Genomic DNA, 16,377 nt, shown 5'->3' with positions numbered 1-16,377 from the left:
CACGGGCCCCTTCCTTCTCCCAACCTAGCTGCAAACCAACCCGCCAGTGCAATATCGACAAAACGACCACGAGAATACCGCTCTGCAGAGGAGGCGGTCCACGAGCTCGCGGGCGGACGAGAGGAGCTTCTCCCTAGAATCGTACACTACAGTGGAAACAGGACCAGCAGCCCTCGATCGCCACCAGGAATCCACAACAGCAACGGAAACGGTGATGGCCCTAATTCAGGGCACTCGTCCCACCAACAACATCATCCACCGCATACCAGCAGTGGATCATCCAGTAGCCAGTACCCCAATCAACCATCACTTGGATATCCTACGTCGAGCGCTCGTCGACGCACTAGAAACGAATATGAGCAAGATCACGGCAGCCCACCTCTTGGAAGTGGCCCCGAACATCGATACCGGCCTCCTCCCACTTCACACGGACCCTTCGGGGCAGGACGAGACTCGCCTGATACCCAACGGAGGAAAAAGGAAGAGTTCCTAAGCTTATGCGCTCGTGCGTGGGACTTATTCCATTCATAAGGCCATTTCCGTCCTTTACTCCGTTGCCTTGCACTCATTTATTCTTTATGTGACTATACTTGCCTGGTATCACTACCAGCTTCCCATTTTTGACGGAGTACATTCTCTCACGTTCTTATTTTCTTCATCCCACCTTTCATCCACTCTTTACCCATCCACTCTTCCCTGATGCTTTTTTTTTTTCTTCATCTTTTTACTTTTTTTCTGCTTTTTTAAGTGCCGTAATGCCCATTCACGGGCTGGCTACTGTGGATGCGTATGACGGCCTCTTCAACTTCTACTTCTTCTTTCCATCGTTTTCTTCAGCCATTTCATCTCCTTTTTCTTCCTCCTATCACCCTGTCTTGGTGCTTATATCTGAGATCCCCTTCCTTACTCTATTTTCCTGACGCAGTTCATTTTTCAACCATTTAAGTGTGGCATAATATTGGTATTCATGATTGGGATGGATGCTGGCTTGGACTAATGCTATCATATATATCTTTTCTTCTTACTCCCCCCCTGCCCTCCTACCACTCAGATTCCCTTCTTTACACTATTCCTCACCTCTCCTATGGACTGACTATATCACATGCCTGCTCTGAATTAATGATGGAGGAGTCAGCAACTTATTCAGATACCGTTTTATTTTACAAGCATTTTTCAAGTCTCTTCATCAGTGCGTTTACATAGATGAACTTTACAGACGACGTAACTAATTGAAAATAAAACCTACAACGATGTTGGGCTTGATTCCCAGCTTTAAGTTTTGATAATCACAAATGCTACCTTAATATAATATGGGTATCATATACAGAGGGACACCGGTGTCATCGTCACCCTTCGACCATCCTTCTACTCCTCGGCATTTCTTTCTTCTCCTTAGAAGCTACTTTCTTCCTTCGCCTCTCAATGCCTTTTTGTCTTTGTTTGGCTCCCATTGATTCATATTTCTCCTTAAGAGCCTCTTTCTTTAGGTCCGCTTTCTTCAAGAACCATGCCTTCTCCTTCTTTCCCTCCTTAATCAACTCTCTCTCCCTCTTCCGATGCTTAGATAGAATCTGTCTTTCTCTATCCCGATGCTCAAGCGCCCTCTTCCTATCATTCATAGAAGTAATCGTCTTCTTCAGCTGCTGCTTCTCATCTTCATTCTTAGCTCGACGCAATTTCTCCTCAAGCTCTTTCAGTTCAGCATCTCGATAGTCGTTTAGGAATGCGTAGTTCTTAGCTGCTGCTGGATCGGAATGAGATCCGAGTCGATGGCTGTGGCTATAGCTTTGTACCGCGCTGTCGAAACGTGGGTCTCTCGATTTCACCTGGGCTACATTCTCACCGTCAACAACAACACGCCGGCGACTAACCGCAAACTTGCTTGATTGGATCGCAGGCGCATGTTTTGAGAGCCGGGATTCTTTCTGTTTCTTGACTGCTGCTTCTTCGTCCTTTGATTGGCCTGATTTAGAAGCCTTTCCCTCCTTTGCTCTCCGGATCCGTTCACGCAGTTCATTCAGGGCGTCTAATTTGGATTTTTTATATTTGGTATTTCCATTATCTTGCTCCTCCTCCTCCTCCTCCTCCTCTTGGCCTCTGTGCTTCCTCTTTGACCCTTTTTTCAGAGGCCCTAGCGACCGCTGGACTTTTGCGAGAGCGCCGAATGAGATTTGCGACAGCGAAGATTCGATATCATTTTCTCCCTCTTTTTCGGAAGGAGAGTCCTCTAGGTCTGACTGTCCAATGGGCGGTAAGTCAGCTATTTCCAGCAATTCTTTATCGTCGTAAATCAAAAATGGCACGCGTACTGTTTCTGCATCCTCCAGCTCTCCGTCTTCATCCCCACCACTAGCGGAGTTCAATTCTTCAGAGCTCGAGAGCCCCTCGTCCAGTAAATCATCATCTTCTCGGGGCGCCCTAATCCTTTTACCCAGCAAAGACATCTCTCGTCTATAAGTAAACCGAAGTTGTTTATTTAATCTCTTCTTCTCTTCTTGATGTCAAAGGCGGTAAAAAAGTTGCAAAAAAGAAAAGTTTCTGCCACTTTTTCTGCCGCGCCAAATCAAAGGCGGTGACGGCTTATCTATTCTTCATTCTCCTTCCATATATAAACAGATATAACTCTGCCTCCTTTTATTATAATTCTATAGTCATGTCCTCTTCTCTACGGAGCCCTTTTTGGCCTCTCCATGTTTCTTTATAGGTAATATTTGTATACGTATGTCACATTGGTTTTTCTGTAAATATAACTACCTTCTTATCAGCACGTGATTTTCTATCTTTATATCAGAAGTTCATAAATTATGAAGTTTCGAATCTACAACTTTCAGGGTCTTGCAAGTCGACGGCCATGTTCAAGGGCCGTTCTGGCTTCTGTCCTTCGTTATCCAATTGTCGTTTGTTTTGGTGTGTTAGACTTGGTCGTCCCTCACTCCATTCTGGCCCTTGTCCTTTAGGACGTTCTGGGTACCAGGTGAGTTAATGGCATCTGCAAAAGCACCAATATCCGCCCAATTTATTAACAAATTAAAAACTATCAGGCTGGGTATTATTTTCAGTTAAATCGCTCGAAGAAATACCTTACTCCGAAGACGCATATCATGTCAGAGCTACAGCAATCGAGCAAATCGGAGAATCAGCATGCGCAATCGGAACCATACATTCCTCCTTGGAGTGGAAGCGCAAACCCTACGCAGCATGCCCCTATAAATAATGCTGTTCCTGCGCATGCGGAGCAGGAATCCACCGGTGTCAAGAAATCACCTTCTCCCGTCCCACAGCCTGTCGCGCCCACCCCAGTAGAAGAGTACCTTGCACAAGCTAACCTCCAGCCCGAAACTGCCAACATACAACAGCCACTCCTTGTTATCCTTGACATGAACGGGACCTTAATTTACCGAAAACGCCGTACATTCCCTCCCAAATTCACCAAGCGCCCAGGCCTGGATCCATTTCTCCGATATCTGTTTGATAATTTTAAAGTTATGATTTGGACCAGCTCCCAGCCACAAACGGTTACTGACGTTCTAGACAAACTGCTATCAAAGCAAATGAAAAAGCAGTTAGTTGGGGTATGGTCACGGAGAGACCTTGACTTAACCGCCAGACAGTACCGGGAGAAAGTCCAAGTATATAAACGTCTCGACAAAGTGTGGGAGAACGCACATGTCCAATCCCAGTATCCAAGACTGACAGCAAAAACCAACATCAAATCAAAGAAAGGGAAGAAAAAGAAGCTTCCACAGATCCTTGGTGAGGAAGGCCAAGTCTGGGATCAAACAAATACAATCCTCGTTGATGACAGCAGACTAAAAGCTGCTGCCCAGCCTCATAATATTATTGAGATACCGGAATTTACCGACGACCCTGATGTGGACGAAGTGAAGAATTTAACTATCGTCATGCGTCAGTTGGATATATTATCCCGCCACAAGGATGTTAGCCGGAAGCTGAGGGAGTGGAATCAGCGAATTCTGGATGAAGCTGGCGACATCACTCAGATAGATGCATTCTGGGAGCAGGAGCTGGTACTCTCTTCCCTTGATGTGCATGCACTTGAGTCCGCCCCTCTTCGAGAAGAGGACACTACCGCAAGGCCCGAGACTCCCCCATTCCTCAGCGTCGAGCAATTGATAAATGCGGCGAGGAAATCCCTTGAGACAGATTCAAATTCAGCAAAGAATAAACAGCTAGATCAATCCATGGACGCTGCGGGCCCGACATTGACGAGGGCCTCTGTTCACGGGCCCAAAGAGCTGAAAGATGATAAGCCGAAACTAACCAAAGGCCAGAAACGGGCCGCTAAAAGAGTTGCGGCCAAGCTCAGGGCGGCTGAGTCTGCTACAAGGGCTGACCCTTCGACTGTCTTACCCTTGACTGATTTACCAGAGATGCAGGCCCTGAGACACCTTGAGCAGAATGATATGGGTAATGATACGGGTTCAGAGTCGGATACGTCTATAGGGGGCGGAGTTGCGTTGCCCATGGGCAAGCCATGAGTAAAAGGCGGAGCTCCATTGCTTTTTACAAGGAGGCTTAGACTACAGATAAAGAAAATAATCATTTGTATGCGCAGCCAATTGGTATTTTGGTTTGGTGAATAACTTAAAATTCATTTCACATTAGGGTAGACAGATGAACTATCAACAGCCAGACATATGAACGTTAATATTTGGCAAAGTTCAAGGTCCTGGGCAAAACACACAAATCATGAACATGCACCTAATAGCTTTTACTTTACCGGATACCGTTTCATCTCTCATTTCGTCTTTTTTTTTTTCAGGACGGCCGTGGAGGGAAAGTTTACTTGCAAACCTTACCCTCGGTGCATTCATACTCCTTACCGTTGACGGTAATGGACTTGTCCTGAGCCCACTGGTCCTCAACGAATGCTCTGTCCTCAGGCTTGCTCGCATCAAGCTTGGTGAAAGTGTAACTGTCAATATCAGGGGCGACCTCGAAGGCGGGAACGTGGTCTTGGCCACGAATGACGAAAGCTCCCTGGATGACAGAGTCGTTGGTCTTGCCATAAACGGAGGCAGCTCCGAAAATGTACTTGCGAGAACCCTCAAGTCGGTTGAAGAAACCACCTATACCATCGAATCATTAGAGTTTAGCATCGTAAAAGGGTTGTCATATGGAATGCTTACCGATCAGGTTGTTGGACATGAATGTCATCTTCAACTCTTCGTTGTACTTATAATCAACCTTCCACAAGGAGTAATCCTCAGGGTTGTAGTTCTCCCAAAACCATGGCATGGCAACCGAACGGATATCCTCGTTGGAGAACTTGCGCTTCCAGTCGTCAAGGATCATGGATGGCTTGGGAAGAGCTTCAAGGGGGTGCTTTGCCTTTGGGGCAGGCTTCTCCTCCTCCTCTGCTGGGGCAGCAGCGGCGGCGGCCTTGGGGGCAGGGGCGGGCTTGGCAGCTTCCTCCTTCTTTGGGGGGACATTCTTCAATGGCTCCTCAACGAAGGGGGGGTTCGGTACTACAGCCTTGAAAACTGGCTGGTTGACAATGGTCTCGTACCATCTGGTGGTGGCTGGGTTAGACAGACGCCATTCCTTGCCGAGAACGTACTGGAATCCGCGGTAGCAAAGGCTAGCAGTGAAGATATCAGCGAGGGTGATACGCTCACCAACAAGGAAGGTATTGTTGGTGAGGTGCTTCTCAAGGATATCAAATGCCTTTAGGGCACGGACGGAGACTTCCTCAACAGCCTTCTTGTTGTAGGGCTCCTTGCCGAGGATGGGACGGAACCAAGCTCCAACGTTTGGAACAATCTCAGAGTTGGCGAAGCACATCCAGCGAAGGATGGAGGCATAGTCCTGCTTGGTCTTTCCAAGAAGGGTGGTCTTCTCATTCTGAGAGGCAACTAACGAAATGGTCAGCAGGAAAGCAGACCAAAAAAGTGGATGTCATTTCTCAATTGAGTATTAGGTGAAAAATCAGAGTTAAAGAAGTCAACACAGTATGGATTATGCCAGGGATAACTGAAAATAGTATTGAATTTCTCATCATGGAAGCCAGAAATGAAAACAGGATGCAAAGGGGAGCCATGTTGGGAACTTACGGAAGACAGCAATGGCCGTAGACTCAGTCAAGAGGAAACCATTGGCACCGACGAAGACAGGAACCTTAGCGAGAGGGTTGATCTTCTGGAACTCAGCAGTGGTAGCACCGGGGATAGCTTCGACGAGCTCAAGTTCAAGGTCATTGGCCTTTGCTACTATACGGCACGCAGAAACGCGTGGGTTGTCCTGGACGTGGTCTTTGGGTCAGCAAGTGAGCTACACTGCTCGCAACAAAAACAAACAAGAGAGAACGGTGAGGATGCTGTAACCGGGATCGAGCTTACAATAACACCATAGATCTTTCCAAAGGACATGATGGGCAGACTCGAGAGAAGTCGCACTGTTTCCAATGGCTTGTTGGATGGTCGGAAGAGAAGAGAAAAAAGATGGCGGGGTGAAAAAGAGAGAAGAATAAACGAAGTAAGAAAAAGAAAACGAGAGGAAGAAAAATCTTCTTTGCTTTCCCACTTTGCGCCCCTTATGGAATGTTTCTCCGAACCCGGAATATCATTATTCCATTTAAGTCATGTGATATGTTTTTCAACGAACTTTTCTGGTTGAAGAACGAAGAGCGACGAAGACGGCGAGGAAGCAGGAGAAACTGAAGAAGAAGAGACCCGACACTACGTCAATCAATCACATCTCACCTCGTCCTCGGCTCGTCAGTCACAACCATGGCCTGGCAGAGACCGGTTTTTGCAGCTCGAGCTTTCCGGTTTCCTCGGTGCTTGATGCAACCGGAAGCAGCTCGACATCAACCATTTTCGACCGTTGCTCCCGCTCCCTCAGATGGCACATCTGATGCTGCTCCTCCAATGAATTTAGACGAAATCACCAGACTACCGACCCGCATGCTACCCGCGTCACCGTCCTACTTTACCGGCTCCCCCAAATTCACAGACTACGAATTGAAACTTCAACATCTACGGGCCAAATACGTGGACTTGCCCTCCTACGGCCCCAGAGAAGCGCCACGTATAGCGTGGCTGGTCAGGACTCAGTTCTTGTCGAAAATCAATGAAGACATTTCTGTTTCGCGGTATGCGAGATTGCTGAAAAGCTTAAAAGTATTGAACAAGATCAAGGAGGATGTGATGCCACAAGAAGTTTCGGACTTTATCGCTGAATTTTCGAGGCCAAGAAACCTCTACCAGTGGGAACTTGCTCCCAAAAAACCTGATGAGAATGGCCGAGCCAGGGGTATGGGGAGACGAAAGACTGCCCATGCGACTGCTTATCTCGTCGAAGGGGACGGTCAAATTATGGTCAATGGGAAGGCGATTTCGGAAGTATTCCCCAGAATTCACGACAGGGAGAGTGCCATGTGGGCCTTGAAAGCTACAAACCGACTGCATAAATACAACGTCTTCGCGGTTGCGCGTGGGGGTGGTGTTACTGGCCAGGCCGAAGCGGTCACTCTTGCTGTTGCAAAGGCACTCCTTGTTCATGAACCCGGTCTCAAGTCTGCTTTGAGAAGAGGTAAGAGCTCCTTCCAGTCGATGTTCTTATGCTTGAATTAGCCTAAGACGTTTTTCATTTCTGTACCACTTATGAACATGCACTAACCTTGTTCTACACAATAGCTGGAGTTATCAGAACCGATCCCCGTCAAGTCGAGAGAAAGAAACCAGGAAAACTCAAGGCAAGAAAGATGCCTGCCTGGGTCAAACGGTGATATAAAAAAAATGTGGTTTCAACGTTTGCTTGCTTATTATTCCATCTGCATACGTTGCTCCCGCAAAGGTTCTTAACCATTTACAACTGTACTTTACTCATTATGTATACTTAAAGACGACTTGGATAATACGATTCTTTATTGGTATTAGTTATGTTTATTGCCACTTCCAGTTTGCTAAGCTCATAGTTCAACACACATAACATTATATTGACACAATGCTCGTGGAATGGGCTTTCATGTAAACTATATGTAGCCATTATTCTCTACAGATAATTTCAGCTTATGCGGTATATTATTGAACAATAACTGTAAAATAATGCCATGCGTTTTACATATCTGCAGATGTTCCATGCTAAGAACCCTCTCCTAGATCTATACGTCCCCAGATCTTGCCCCTTCGCGAAATTTTAAGTCGTATGAGCAAGAATCTAGGAGCACACAGGGTAAACAGCCCTTGTTGGTCAAATAGCTCCATTCTAAAGGTATATCAGCACCCCCCCGTTCGAAGCATAGGTGTCTAAACGGCTCAGAGTCTCCAACATAGCTGATAGACCCAATGGGGTTGAACCTACAGGTTACATCGTAAGTCAAAGGATAGCTTACGCGTAGCTCTACGCTCGTAGGTAAACTTTTAGCCACAGGGGTCTTCTTTGAGATCCTTAACCCATTGCTCAGACTGCAGTTCTAACTGCCGTAACCACCACTGTCGAAATAGAGACTATGTTAAAAGAAAGAATTACGACAGTGATGCTAGTCATAGGTATATTACTATCCATTATATTAGCGTGTTGGAGTGGCCTAGAGCGCTAGGAAATTGACATGGAAATAAAGACACGTAAGATCAATATCGGGTAGATTTTAAAGTCAACCTGAAAGCTGCAAGGCCTTTTAAGCCTATACCCGAAAGCTCGGGAATAACCTTGGGTATCGTATATGCATGGGGAGCATGACCAAAATAGCAGCAGTATTTGGAAGATAACACCAGCGACAGTTCAGGTGAGGCTTCGGGAGGAAGCCATCCGCGATTCAATAGTTGCTAACGTCTCTTTTTCTCTCCGCGCTAAGCTGCAGTATCCATTAATCTGTATACATATTAAACCTAGAAGATGCATCAGGGCAGACGCATATTCACTACGGTAATACGCTTGATATTGTTTTTTCCTTGCCAATTTGAACAGAGACTTATGTTCGAAATGGCGATCGATAATATTATTTCGTATCTGCCATCCAGGCATATAAGCCTGAGTAATAGTATCACTGCGCTATTGCACTTCATAGCTTATCTAGTATTATATGAGGCTGTGATCTTTGGTATCATAAATGCCGCGTTTAATATTTCCCGAAAGCGAAAGACGAAAGCTGTCAATGGCTGGATCAGCAATGCAGCAAGATGATCACAACCATTTTGCTGTGTTACTTGCAATGCATTAACCTCGTATCGAACTGAAATGTGGCGCAAAGCCCCATGCCACGTCCAAAATCAGCCCAGAGATCTTAAAGCAATTGAAAAAGGAGCCAGAAGCGCGTAAAAAAGCAAGCTGCAACAAATGCCATTTCAATGGTGTTTTTGACCGCGGAGCATATTTCCGGTTCAGGAACCCTTGCTCTGAAACCTCCACTCAGATCACTCTTCTGAAGGGCGCGTGCCTTAATGCCCTTGTCCATCAGCTCTCATCTTGATGCAATCGCCGCCATGCCCCATCATTCATATAAGGTATATATGAGTAAGTAGCAGAACAATGAGAACTGGTACTAACTCTAAGTTTCAACTCATCCAAAAGGGGTTCCGCTTAACGTCGCAGGTCGGCTTGGATATCTCCCGTACCATCATCCAGAATTCATGGAAGTGGTGAAGCCAGGCCGCTTCGGCGAGGCGGTGGGAAAATGCCCGCTTTAACTGCAGTTCAAATTACTTGCATTTCTCCTTTCAAAATTACGGATGGCAGGGGTGTTTCACTTCTTCAGGTCATCAAGTCAGGAACTAAAACGAATTAACAGGAAAGGCGCAAATACCGACAAAAACTGTACAAAGTAGCTGCTGCAGCCACCACTCACCATTTATTGCCGCCCATGCCCAAGTCACACTGCTTGTTAACCTTGCTGCTGGAGAATGTTCTGAAAATTGTCGAAGATTGAGGGATGTGGCAGAGGTTCGGTTCCTGGATGTCCAGAAGATACTGGTAAGCGGCAGTTGATTTCCGATATGGCTGTCTTTCTCAAGCAAGGCTGCAAGTTACAACAAATTTTATTGTTTCCAACAAGGGACCAATCCGTGTCCAGATACGTACTAGGACCAGGCAATATATGAGTGGAGGAAATAGAATGGTACTCCACACGGATATCCGGAGGATGGAGTGACGCTTGGCCTTAGATCATACTAAAAATGCAAAAGAGTTTGGGAATAAAAGTACCGGGGAGTTAATCGGTAACATAGCAAAGTGAGATCTCCAAATTGAGAAAATGAATATCTTGTTCCTAAGATTCTTTTGTTGAAAGGTAAATGCATGCTAGAGTTAGTGGCTTGGTACACCACTTTGGCCAGTAGTGCGTCGCGAACTCAGTTCCATGCAGGTACGAAGGAGCTACAATCGAAATGTACGCAAGGACAGTCGGAGTTCCCGTTGATTGTCGCCATTGGTCCTACCCAAGTGGGCTAAGTTATGTGTAAGCGCTGTTCGTGTATGCACCATTCAGCCAGAATAGGATAATACTGGGTGTGGAAAGAGAGCCCATCGGCCACTTTGAATAGCTCATGCGGGGTTGGAGCTGGCTTCTTCAAAACCGAGTGATATGATGTACGGTGATGAGGACACTTGACACAGGGCCTGGAAGCCAGCTTATATCCCAATGACCACCTGAGGCTTCGAGAAATGTTCTCGAAATTCTAGATTCTTGTAATATGGATGATCTGCAAAAAGAGCGAGGAGGCCCAATCTCCGGGTTGGATGAGTAAAGACCTAAGGGCCAGTGTTCGCCGTGGAGTTGTGTACTCCGTACTGAGATGAGGCAACTTCTTATGGAGATTAAATAATATCGTTAGCAATAGGCTGCTTTTACTGACGGGTAGGTTGTTTTGATTTAATCATTCTGGGTAAGATAATGCATTAGCGAAGACAACAGTTATGATTTAATCAATATAACGAGACATAACAGTGTGGTGAGGTTCTGTTGATCTTCAGTCCTTTGACCCTAAACCAGTCGATATTTAGTCATTCAAGCCGCCGTTTTACCGATCAAAGGGGGTACTACGGAGTAACTCCTGCCCCAGACTTTGGGCTGTGTTCGCAAGTATGATATGACGTGCTCCTGAATTCGCTAAAATCCTGTGGGTCCTCGGCCTATGGTGATGGGCTTTGAGCGTGGGAGGAGTTTCCCCACAAGGTTATGAGTAGAGGGAATCGTGCCCCATATGTATGTACATATACGGGGTAGGTTGGAGAGAGTGTTGATCTGAGAAGAGGGAGAGGAGAAGTGAATTGGTCTGCAACCACTTTGTCGGCGTTTTCTTTTATTTTCTTTTCGAAAATACGAACATATTTATTTGCCTTTTGGAATAAATACGGGCCGCCACGAAAATCAAATTGGCAACCCACGACTGGCTTTATATGGACGAGCCCTAGCTGTACATAGTATGGACGGTTTGTTGGGTGAAACCTTGCGCTGTCAGCTGCCTTGTTTGGCCTCATTTGTTGCCATAGCTTTCGCTGAGTACAGCGGATATGACGATTTTCTGACAGTTAGGCGTTGAATCAGCAGAAACACTGCTGTAGATCGTGGACATGGCGCCTAAACATTATGAGTGACAGAAACGCCTGTCGCCGTAAGAGGATAAGCATGTCTTAGTGTGATGCTTTTGCTAAGACTTGATAGCCATGAACCATGTTTCACCTACTTCTCTGGATAACGCCTACCCAGGTTCTCATACAAGGAACGGGGGACTCCGTACATCCCGGACGCCCACCAAGATCGAATACAGGGGTTAGCTCTTTAGTCGAGAAGTGGGCTTCATGGCATTTGAGCTTGAAGAATGCTCCTCGAGCAGGGAAAACCTTGGAGCGACAACCGCTTCGTTGGAGTTGTTGGCTGGAGAAAGCGAAGAGAAGAAACAGTTTGACGTTGGATTAAAAGAAAGATCGGGTGGAGCTTGGAACATCGCATTTCCTAACTGGGAAAAAAAGACGACCTCTCTAAGAGCCTCACTCACTCCACCTCCGCATGATTTGTTTGACGTCAACATCCAACATCTCCAGCTTCAGCACATAATTATGGAGAAATACATGCACTTACATAGTAGCCATCGGCGGGGACTACATGTTTGGCAGGACTGGACCAAGCTGACTCTCAAGTACTCGCAGCATGCACGTTAACCATCGCAAGGGAGAGACTAGCACCCATGTCGCGTATCAAGAGCTGAATCACCGGCGTTCCTCCTCAAAAGAGTGATAAGGAAAAGGATTCTGATACCTCGATCGACTTGGGTCTGAACCACAGTGAGTCTGAATTTGGCAGATATTGTTTAAAAATGACAAGAAAAAGAAAAAAGAGAAGAAATAATAAAAAAATAAATATGTAAAAAAAAAATCAAATCCACGTGCCCTCTGCTTATACAATGTACCATGGTCTAACAAACGCTACTAGGAATAAAACTATCTTTACCCGAAATTGTCTTGACAAATCTCGCCTGGCAACGAGCCGGTTGTGGATCAGATCATATCTCAACAAAAAGAGCTTTAGCTAGCTCAACGGGCCCTTGGCACGGAGAGCTGTATATACTTTTACCTCGGGATGATATTCCTCGGGAATCCATTATATTTGGACTCTCCACAGAGGCGTATCATCATAATTTATATATAGATAGAGATTGAAGATGGGAGGATGACCGATAGCAGAGGATCCCGCAGAGCCCTTTTGATTGTCCTCGAATAGAACATGTTTGGAAATACTGCTTGAGACCTAACCAACAAATTAAAGTATCTTCCGCGAAGTGGTGCCTGGTTGAACGTTTGTTGATAGGACGTGGATATGGGAGAGGGAAAAAAAAAAAAAAAATTAAAGGCTCTCCGCCCAGCTTCATCTTCTTGAGGATCCACTCCAGGTTAACCCGATCCTCCAAACGGAGGTACAGCGCCTGTTTCGCTTGTTGGAATTCCTGCTTTGACTTTTGACTTTCTTTCTTTTTTTGTTCCTTTTCATCTTCTTTACTTTTTGCTCTTTGAAACCCCCAAAGCCCACGATGCACTAACGTCAGGCGATCAGACCAGATTCAATTCTCCACTATGACATGTTCCTGATTTCTGCTTTTGATGCCTGCTCCGATCCCCTTCAGAGTGCAAAAGAAAATAAATCCTGACTCTTCTTTTCTTGCCCAGGCCGGATCCCACGACATGCTGTGGCCCCAAATTTTCAAATTAACAAGAGAAGGAGAAGCGCCAATTCGCTCGTTACCATGCCGGTATCCCGATGTCTACACTACTGTCTCAGTTCATGATCGGCTGATCTCCCATCCTCTCACATTCCAGAAGGTGCCTTTAAATTAGCCTGCAAATTGCACAGAAAGCAAAAATTTGCTGCTCACTAGCAAGGGTTGAATCGAGGAATGATCGCCGTTAAGCCATCAATATCAACCAATCACAAACTTGGCCATACCTGCAAAATCGTGAATGATATCTTCTTACTCATACCCTGCCAAATCGGAACCTTTTGTTCTTTTTTTCCCTGTGGCGTTGATACCGCTTCCATACTGGATCAGTGGTTGACCGCTAAACTCCTGGGCGAACCCTCCTTCGCGTCCGTCCTATCTTTCAGCATATTTCATGTTAGACCAATATGCAGGCCGAAAGTCTGGGTCAGAGCAGATCCATTACCCAAACAGTAAATGATCAGAATTGGTCTGGAGGTGAACTGATTAATCCAGGCCACCCAGCCGCATCATATATGGACTATACAAACAGATATCGAGGGGAATGACGGGCATACATCCGGTTGCATACAACGTGCCTGGACTTTTTGTCTACCCATTAAGTTTGGGTTTGGGCTACCGTGATTTGCATTATAAGCGCTCAATGAACCACCCAGCTTGCATCTTCACCTCTTTATACTTCAACCAGCCTCGCATTATTCGTTCCACGCAACGAGTATGCGAAATAGGGGGTATTCGGCTGGACGAAACTAAGTTTCATAAGGCTCAGTATTATCTCCACATCGACAAGTTGACCAGTTCCGAAGTTGGGTAAAAAGCAATCCTAGACGGTTCATATATTATTACGCCACCTCCAGACTTTTGAAAATAATCATTTCAGCCGATGTATATACCCCGCCTCTACAGGACTGCTTTGAAGGAATTTCTCTCTCATTGCAGCTGTGGTCAGTCAACTACATCTCACGACACTCGCCTCCGCTCCTATTCCTACCTCCTTGATCTACGCATCGCATCCGGATATTGCTTGGTATACATCAAGCCCACGCTCGTTATATCAGTTGTTAAACAGAGATCTGCCTATTTGTCACCTGAATCGTGTTAATTTTTATACAATTCAGCTCCGATCTAGTTGACAACTTATTAGAGATTCGAACTTTTATAACTACAACAGAGCTTATGACATTATACTTCTTTCCCAGCCTTAGCAGCATCGACTACAGGATATTTTCTTCAGTTGGCACCTGGACTGCGAACTTCCCGCTACCGTCTTTGAATCGGCACTGACCATTTTTTCGGTTCAACTTTGGTGTTTACCATCTTCCCTTAGTTTGGAATGCAGAGCTCTATCAACTAATGCTGTTGTTCTGCTGATTGGAATCCGCCTAGTCATTCCACACTCCTCCGAATACAAATCCATTCCAATAGGCCGGAGATACAGTCAGATCAACTCTACTTCTAGCTTACGCTACAATCCCAAGATATTTCCCTCCCATCATAGAGAAAAGCAGTCCATCGGAGATATAGTCGAGCTGGCGACCCAAACCAGAAACGTGGAATACTACGCCAGCCCACCAATCTCGCCTCCGACGCGTCGACCGTCACATCTCGAGCCGTCGTGGGGCGGGAGCACTACAGGCCCATTCAGGGGGATGGATGGCGGCGACAGTCATCCGCAGAAGAAGTATGACCCTTCCTATATAGCAGGTCGGGTAGTTCGAGACGCACCTGGCTCCTCTGCAGACCGGTTTAGACAGCAACAACCAGGGTCTACCAGAAGAGGAACGCTCGGCACAGGTGTAACTCCTCAAGATGGAACTGCACTTCCGCCTTACGGGGGGTTTGACTATCCTGAATCCACCCCGTATAATACCTCTCAACTACAGAGCGGCTCGCTACAGTATCAGCAAGGATTTCCCAATTCGAGGAACCCTCCGCAACCAGGTCAACAGTCTACCTCGCAGGAGCAGCAGCAGCGGCTACAACAATATGACCACAATATTGTTTATAACATCAATCCCCATGACCAGACACCATCTTCGTACTACCAGCCACGGCAGTCCGCAGCCATCGAGGTTTTAGCAAACCAGTTCGGAGTTCCACAGTATTTCCCCCCTGATGAATCTACAGCAGGTGCGGGAGCCTCAGCACAATATTTAAGCCCCCAGGACCAGCCGCCAACGTTCCCTCAACTTCCCCCAGTGAGCCGGCCTGGGGTGGCAACATCGTTTGCTGAGAGCATGCCAGGATTCAATTCTACTTCTGGATCAGAACCTCAAGAGCGACAGGAAGCAACTCAGCAACGATCCTCCGACCTTGACGAAGCATACAATCGTTATCAGCAAACTTTAAAGCAAGCGTTCTATGATATTCGAGCTGGCCGGCTTGCAAATGCCAGCGATTCGATGCTCGAAATGTCAGAGTGGCTACTTGGAAATGCCGTGGAACTAGGTGAGCATATGACTTCCCATTAGTTCTGCTATGCACTCTGGGCCCCACGCAAATTCAAGAGTGTACAAAATTATTTTTGAGCTAATAACTGATTCTAGGACTGGTTCGTGATCAAGAAGACCTCCACGCGGATCGAATTGATATGTGGAATAATTTTAATACGTGCTGGCTTGCTATTTGTCAGAAACAGAAGGATACAACGCAGGAGATGTTTGATACAGGAGTTCGCCCAGCGGAGCTTCTTAGCGAGGACGCATTGCAAAAATTGGGAAGAGAATTAGTCCGACTCTGTGACAAAATGGAGCAGTACGGCTTAGTTGATTATCAAATGGGGGTCTGGGAAGAGGAGATCTTATGTGGTAAGTGACTTTATCTCCACGAATATTATCATGGTACCATAATCTGATTCCTCCACAATTAGTATTGGGACAATGCCTCGATCTTCTCGAGAACCATGAAGAAGCTAGTGCACCAAGCAGGAACAGACTTCCAACGGCTGATCAGTAACTTGATTTCTAGCCCGCATCGATTACTAACTCATCGCGATTGGACCACGTAATGTGAGGAATGGAGCAATGTGATTTCAAGCTTGCACGTCAACAAGTTGTTTCACCAAGCTTTATTAGTTGACGCAGCCCGGAATCATCCCGACTTGAGTCCACCCAGTTTATGCAGTCTGCATGAAATTCATACCCGTCATCCTTCTCCTGGCTGAATTCTCAATCCCTAATATCTCCAGCGGTTGACGCTGGCCCAG

General features: G+C 46.2%; 7 protein-coding genes across 7 annotated transcripts in view; 5 read left to right on the top strand and 2 right to left on the bottom strand.

The window, feature by feature from the left end:
• Positions 1 to 531, top strand: part of MCYG_05400 (conserved hypothetical protein) — a gene marked incomplete at both ends in the record, with an annotated part of 1,635 nt that extends 1,104 nt beyond the window's left edge. The window contains one exon of the mRNA XM_002845485.1: positions 48 to 531. Within this exon, the coding sequence (XP_002845531.1) occupies positions 48 to 531 (484 nt within the window). The remainder of the gene's footprint in view (positions 1 to 47) is intronic.
• Positions 532 to 1,346: 815 nt separating this feature from the next.
• MCYG_05399 (conserved hypothetical protein) lies at positions 1,347 to 2,444 on the bottom strand (the record flags this gene model as incomplete). The annotated part of the gene is made up of 1 exon (XM_002845484.1): positions 1,347 to 2,444. The coding sequence occupies one exon, from the start codon at positions 2,442 to 2,444 to the stop codon at positions 1,347 to 1,349; it is 1,098 nt and encodes a 365-aa protein (XP_002845530.1).
• Positions 2,445 to 2,804: 360 nt separating this feature from the next.
• Positions 2,805 to 4,499, top strand: MCYG_05398 (NIF domain-containing protein; the record flags this gene model as incomplete). Its single annotated transcript, XM_002845483.1, has 3 exons — positions 2,805 to 2,907; positions 2,958 to 2,974; positions 3,042 to 4,499. The coding sequence occupies 3 exons, from the start codon at positions 2,805 to 2,807 to the stop codon at positions 4,497 to 4,499; spliced, it is 1,578 nt and encodes a 525-aa protein (XP_002845529.1).
• A 304-nt stretch (positions 4,500 to 4,803) lies between these two features.
• Positions 4,804 to 6,389, bottom strand: MCYG_05397 (elongation factor 1 gamma domain-containing protein; the record flags this gene model as incomplete). Its single annotated transcript, XM_002845482.1, has 4 exons — positions 4,804 to 5,090; positions 5,151 to 5,876; positions 6,075 to 6,261; positions 6,360 to 6,389. The coding sequence occupies 4 exons, from the start codon at positions 6,387 to 6,389 to the stop codon at positions 4,804 to 4,806; spliced, it is 1,230 nt and encodes a 409-aa protein (XP_002845528.1).
• A 360-nt stretch (positions 6,390 to 6,749) lies between these two features.
• MCYG_05396 (mitochondrial 37S ribosomal protein MRPS9) lies at positions 6,750 to 7,750 on the top strand (the record flags this gene model as incomplete). The annotated part of the gene is made up of 2 exons (XM_002845481.1): positions 6,750 to 7,554; positions 7,659 to 7,750. 2 exons carry the CDS (start codon positions 6,750 to 6,752, stop codon positions 7,748 to 7,750), a joined length of 897 nt encoding a protein of 298 aa, XP_002845527.1.
• Positions 7,751 to 11,760: 4,010 nt separating this feature from the next.
• MCYG_05395 (uncharacterized protein) lies at positions 11,761 to 12,120 on the top strand (the record flags this gene model as incomplete). The annotated part of the gene is made up of 1 exon (XM_002845480.1): positions 11,761 to 12,120. The coding sequence occupies one exon, from the start codon at positions 11,761 to 11,763 to the stop codon at positions 12,118 to 12,120; it is 360 nt and encodes a 119-aa protein (XP_002845526.1).
• A 2,701-nt stretch (positions 12,121 to 14,821) lies between these two features.
• Positions 14,822 to 16,127, top strand: MCYG_05394 (conserved hypothetical protein; the record flags this gene model as incomplete). Its single annotated transcript, XM_002845479.1, has 3 exons — positions 14,822 to 15,620; positions 15,719 to 15,979; positions 16,042 to 16,127. The coding sequence occupies 3 exons, from the start codon at positions 14,822 to 14,824 to the stop codon at positions 16,125 to 16,127; spliced, it is 1,146 nt and encodes a 381-aa protein (XP_002845525.1).
• Positions 16,128 to 16,377: the final 250 nt, after the last annotated feature.

This window comes from Microsporum canis, genomic scaffold (assembly GCF_000151145.1).
Source record: "Microsporum canis CBS 113480 supercont1.5 genomic scaffold, whole genome shotgun sequence".
Taxonomy (NCBI): domain Eukaryota; kingdom Fungi; phylum Ascomycota; class Eurotiomycetes; order Onygenales; family Arthrodermataceae; genus Microsporum; species Microsporum canis.
This window is presented reverse-complemented; position numbering and strand designations above follow the sequence as displayed.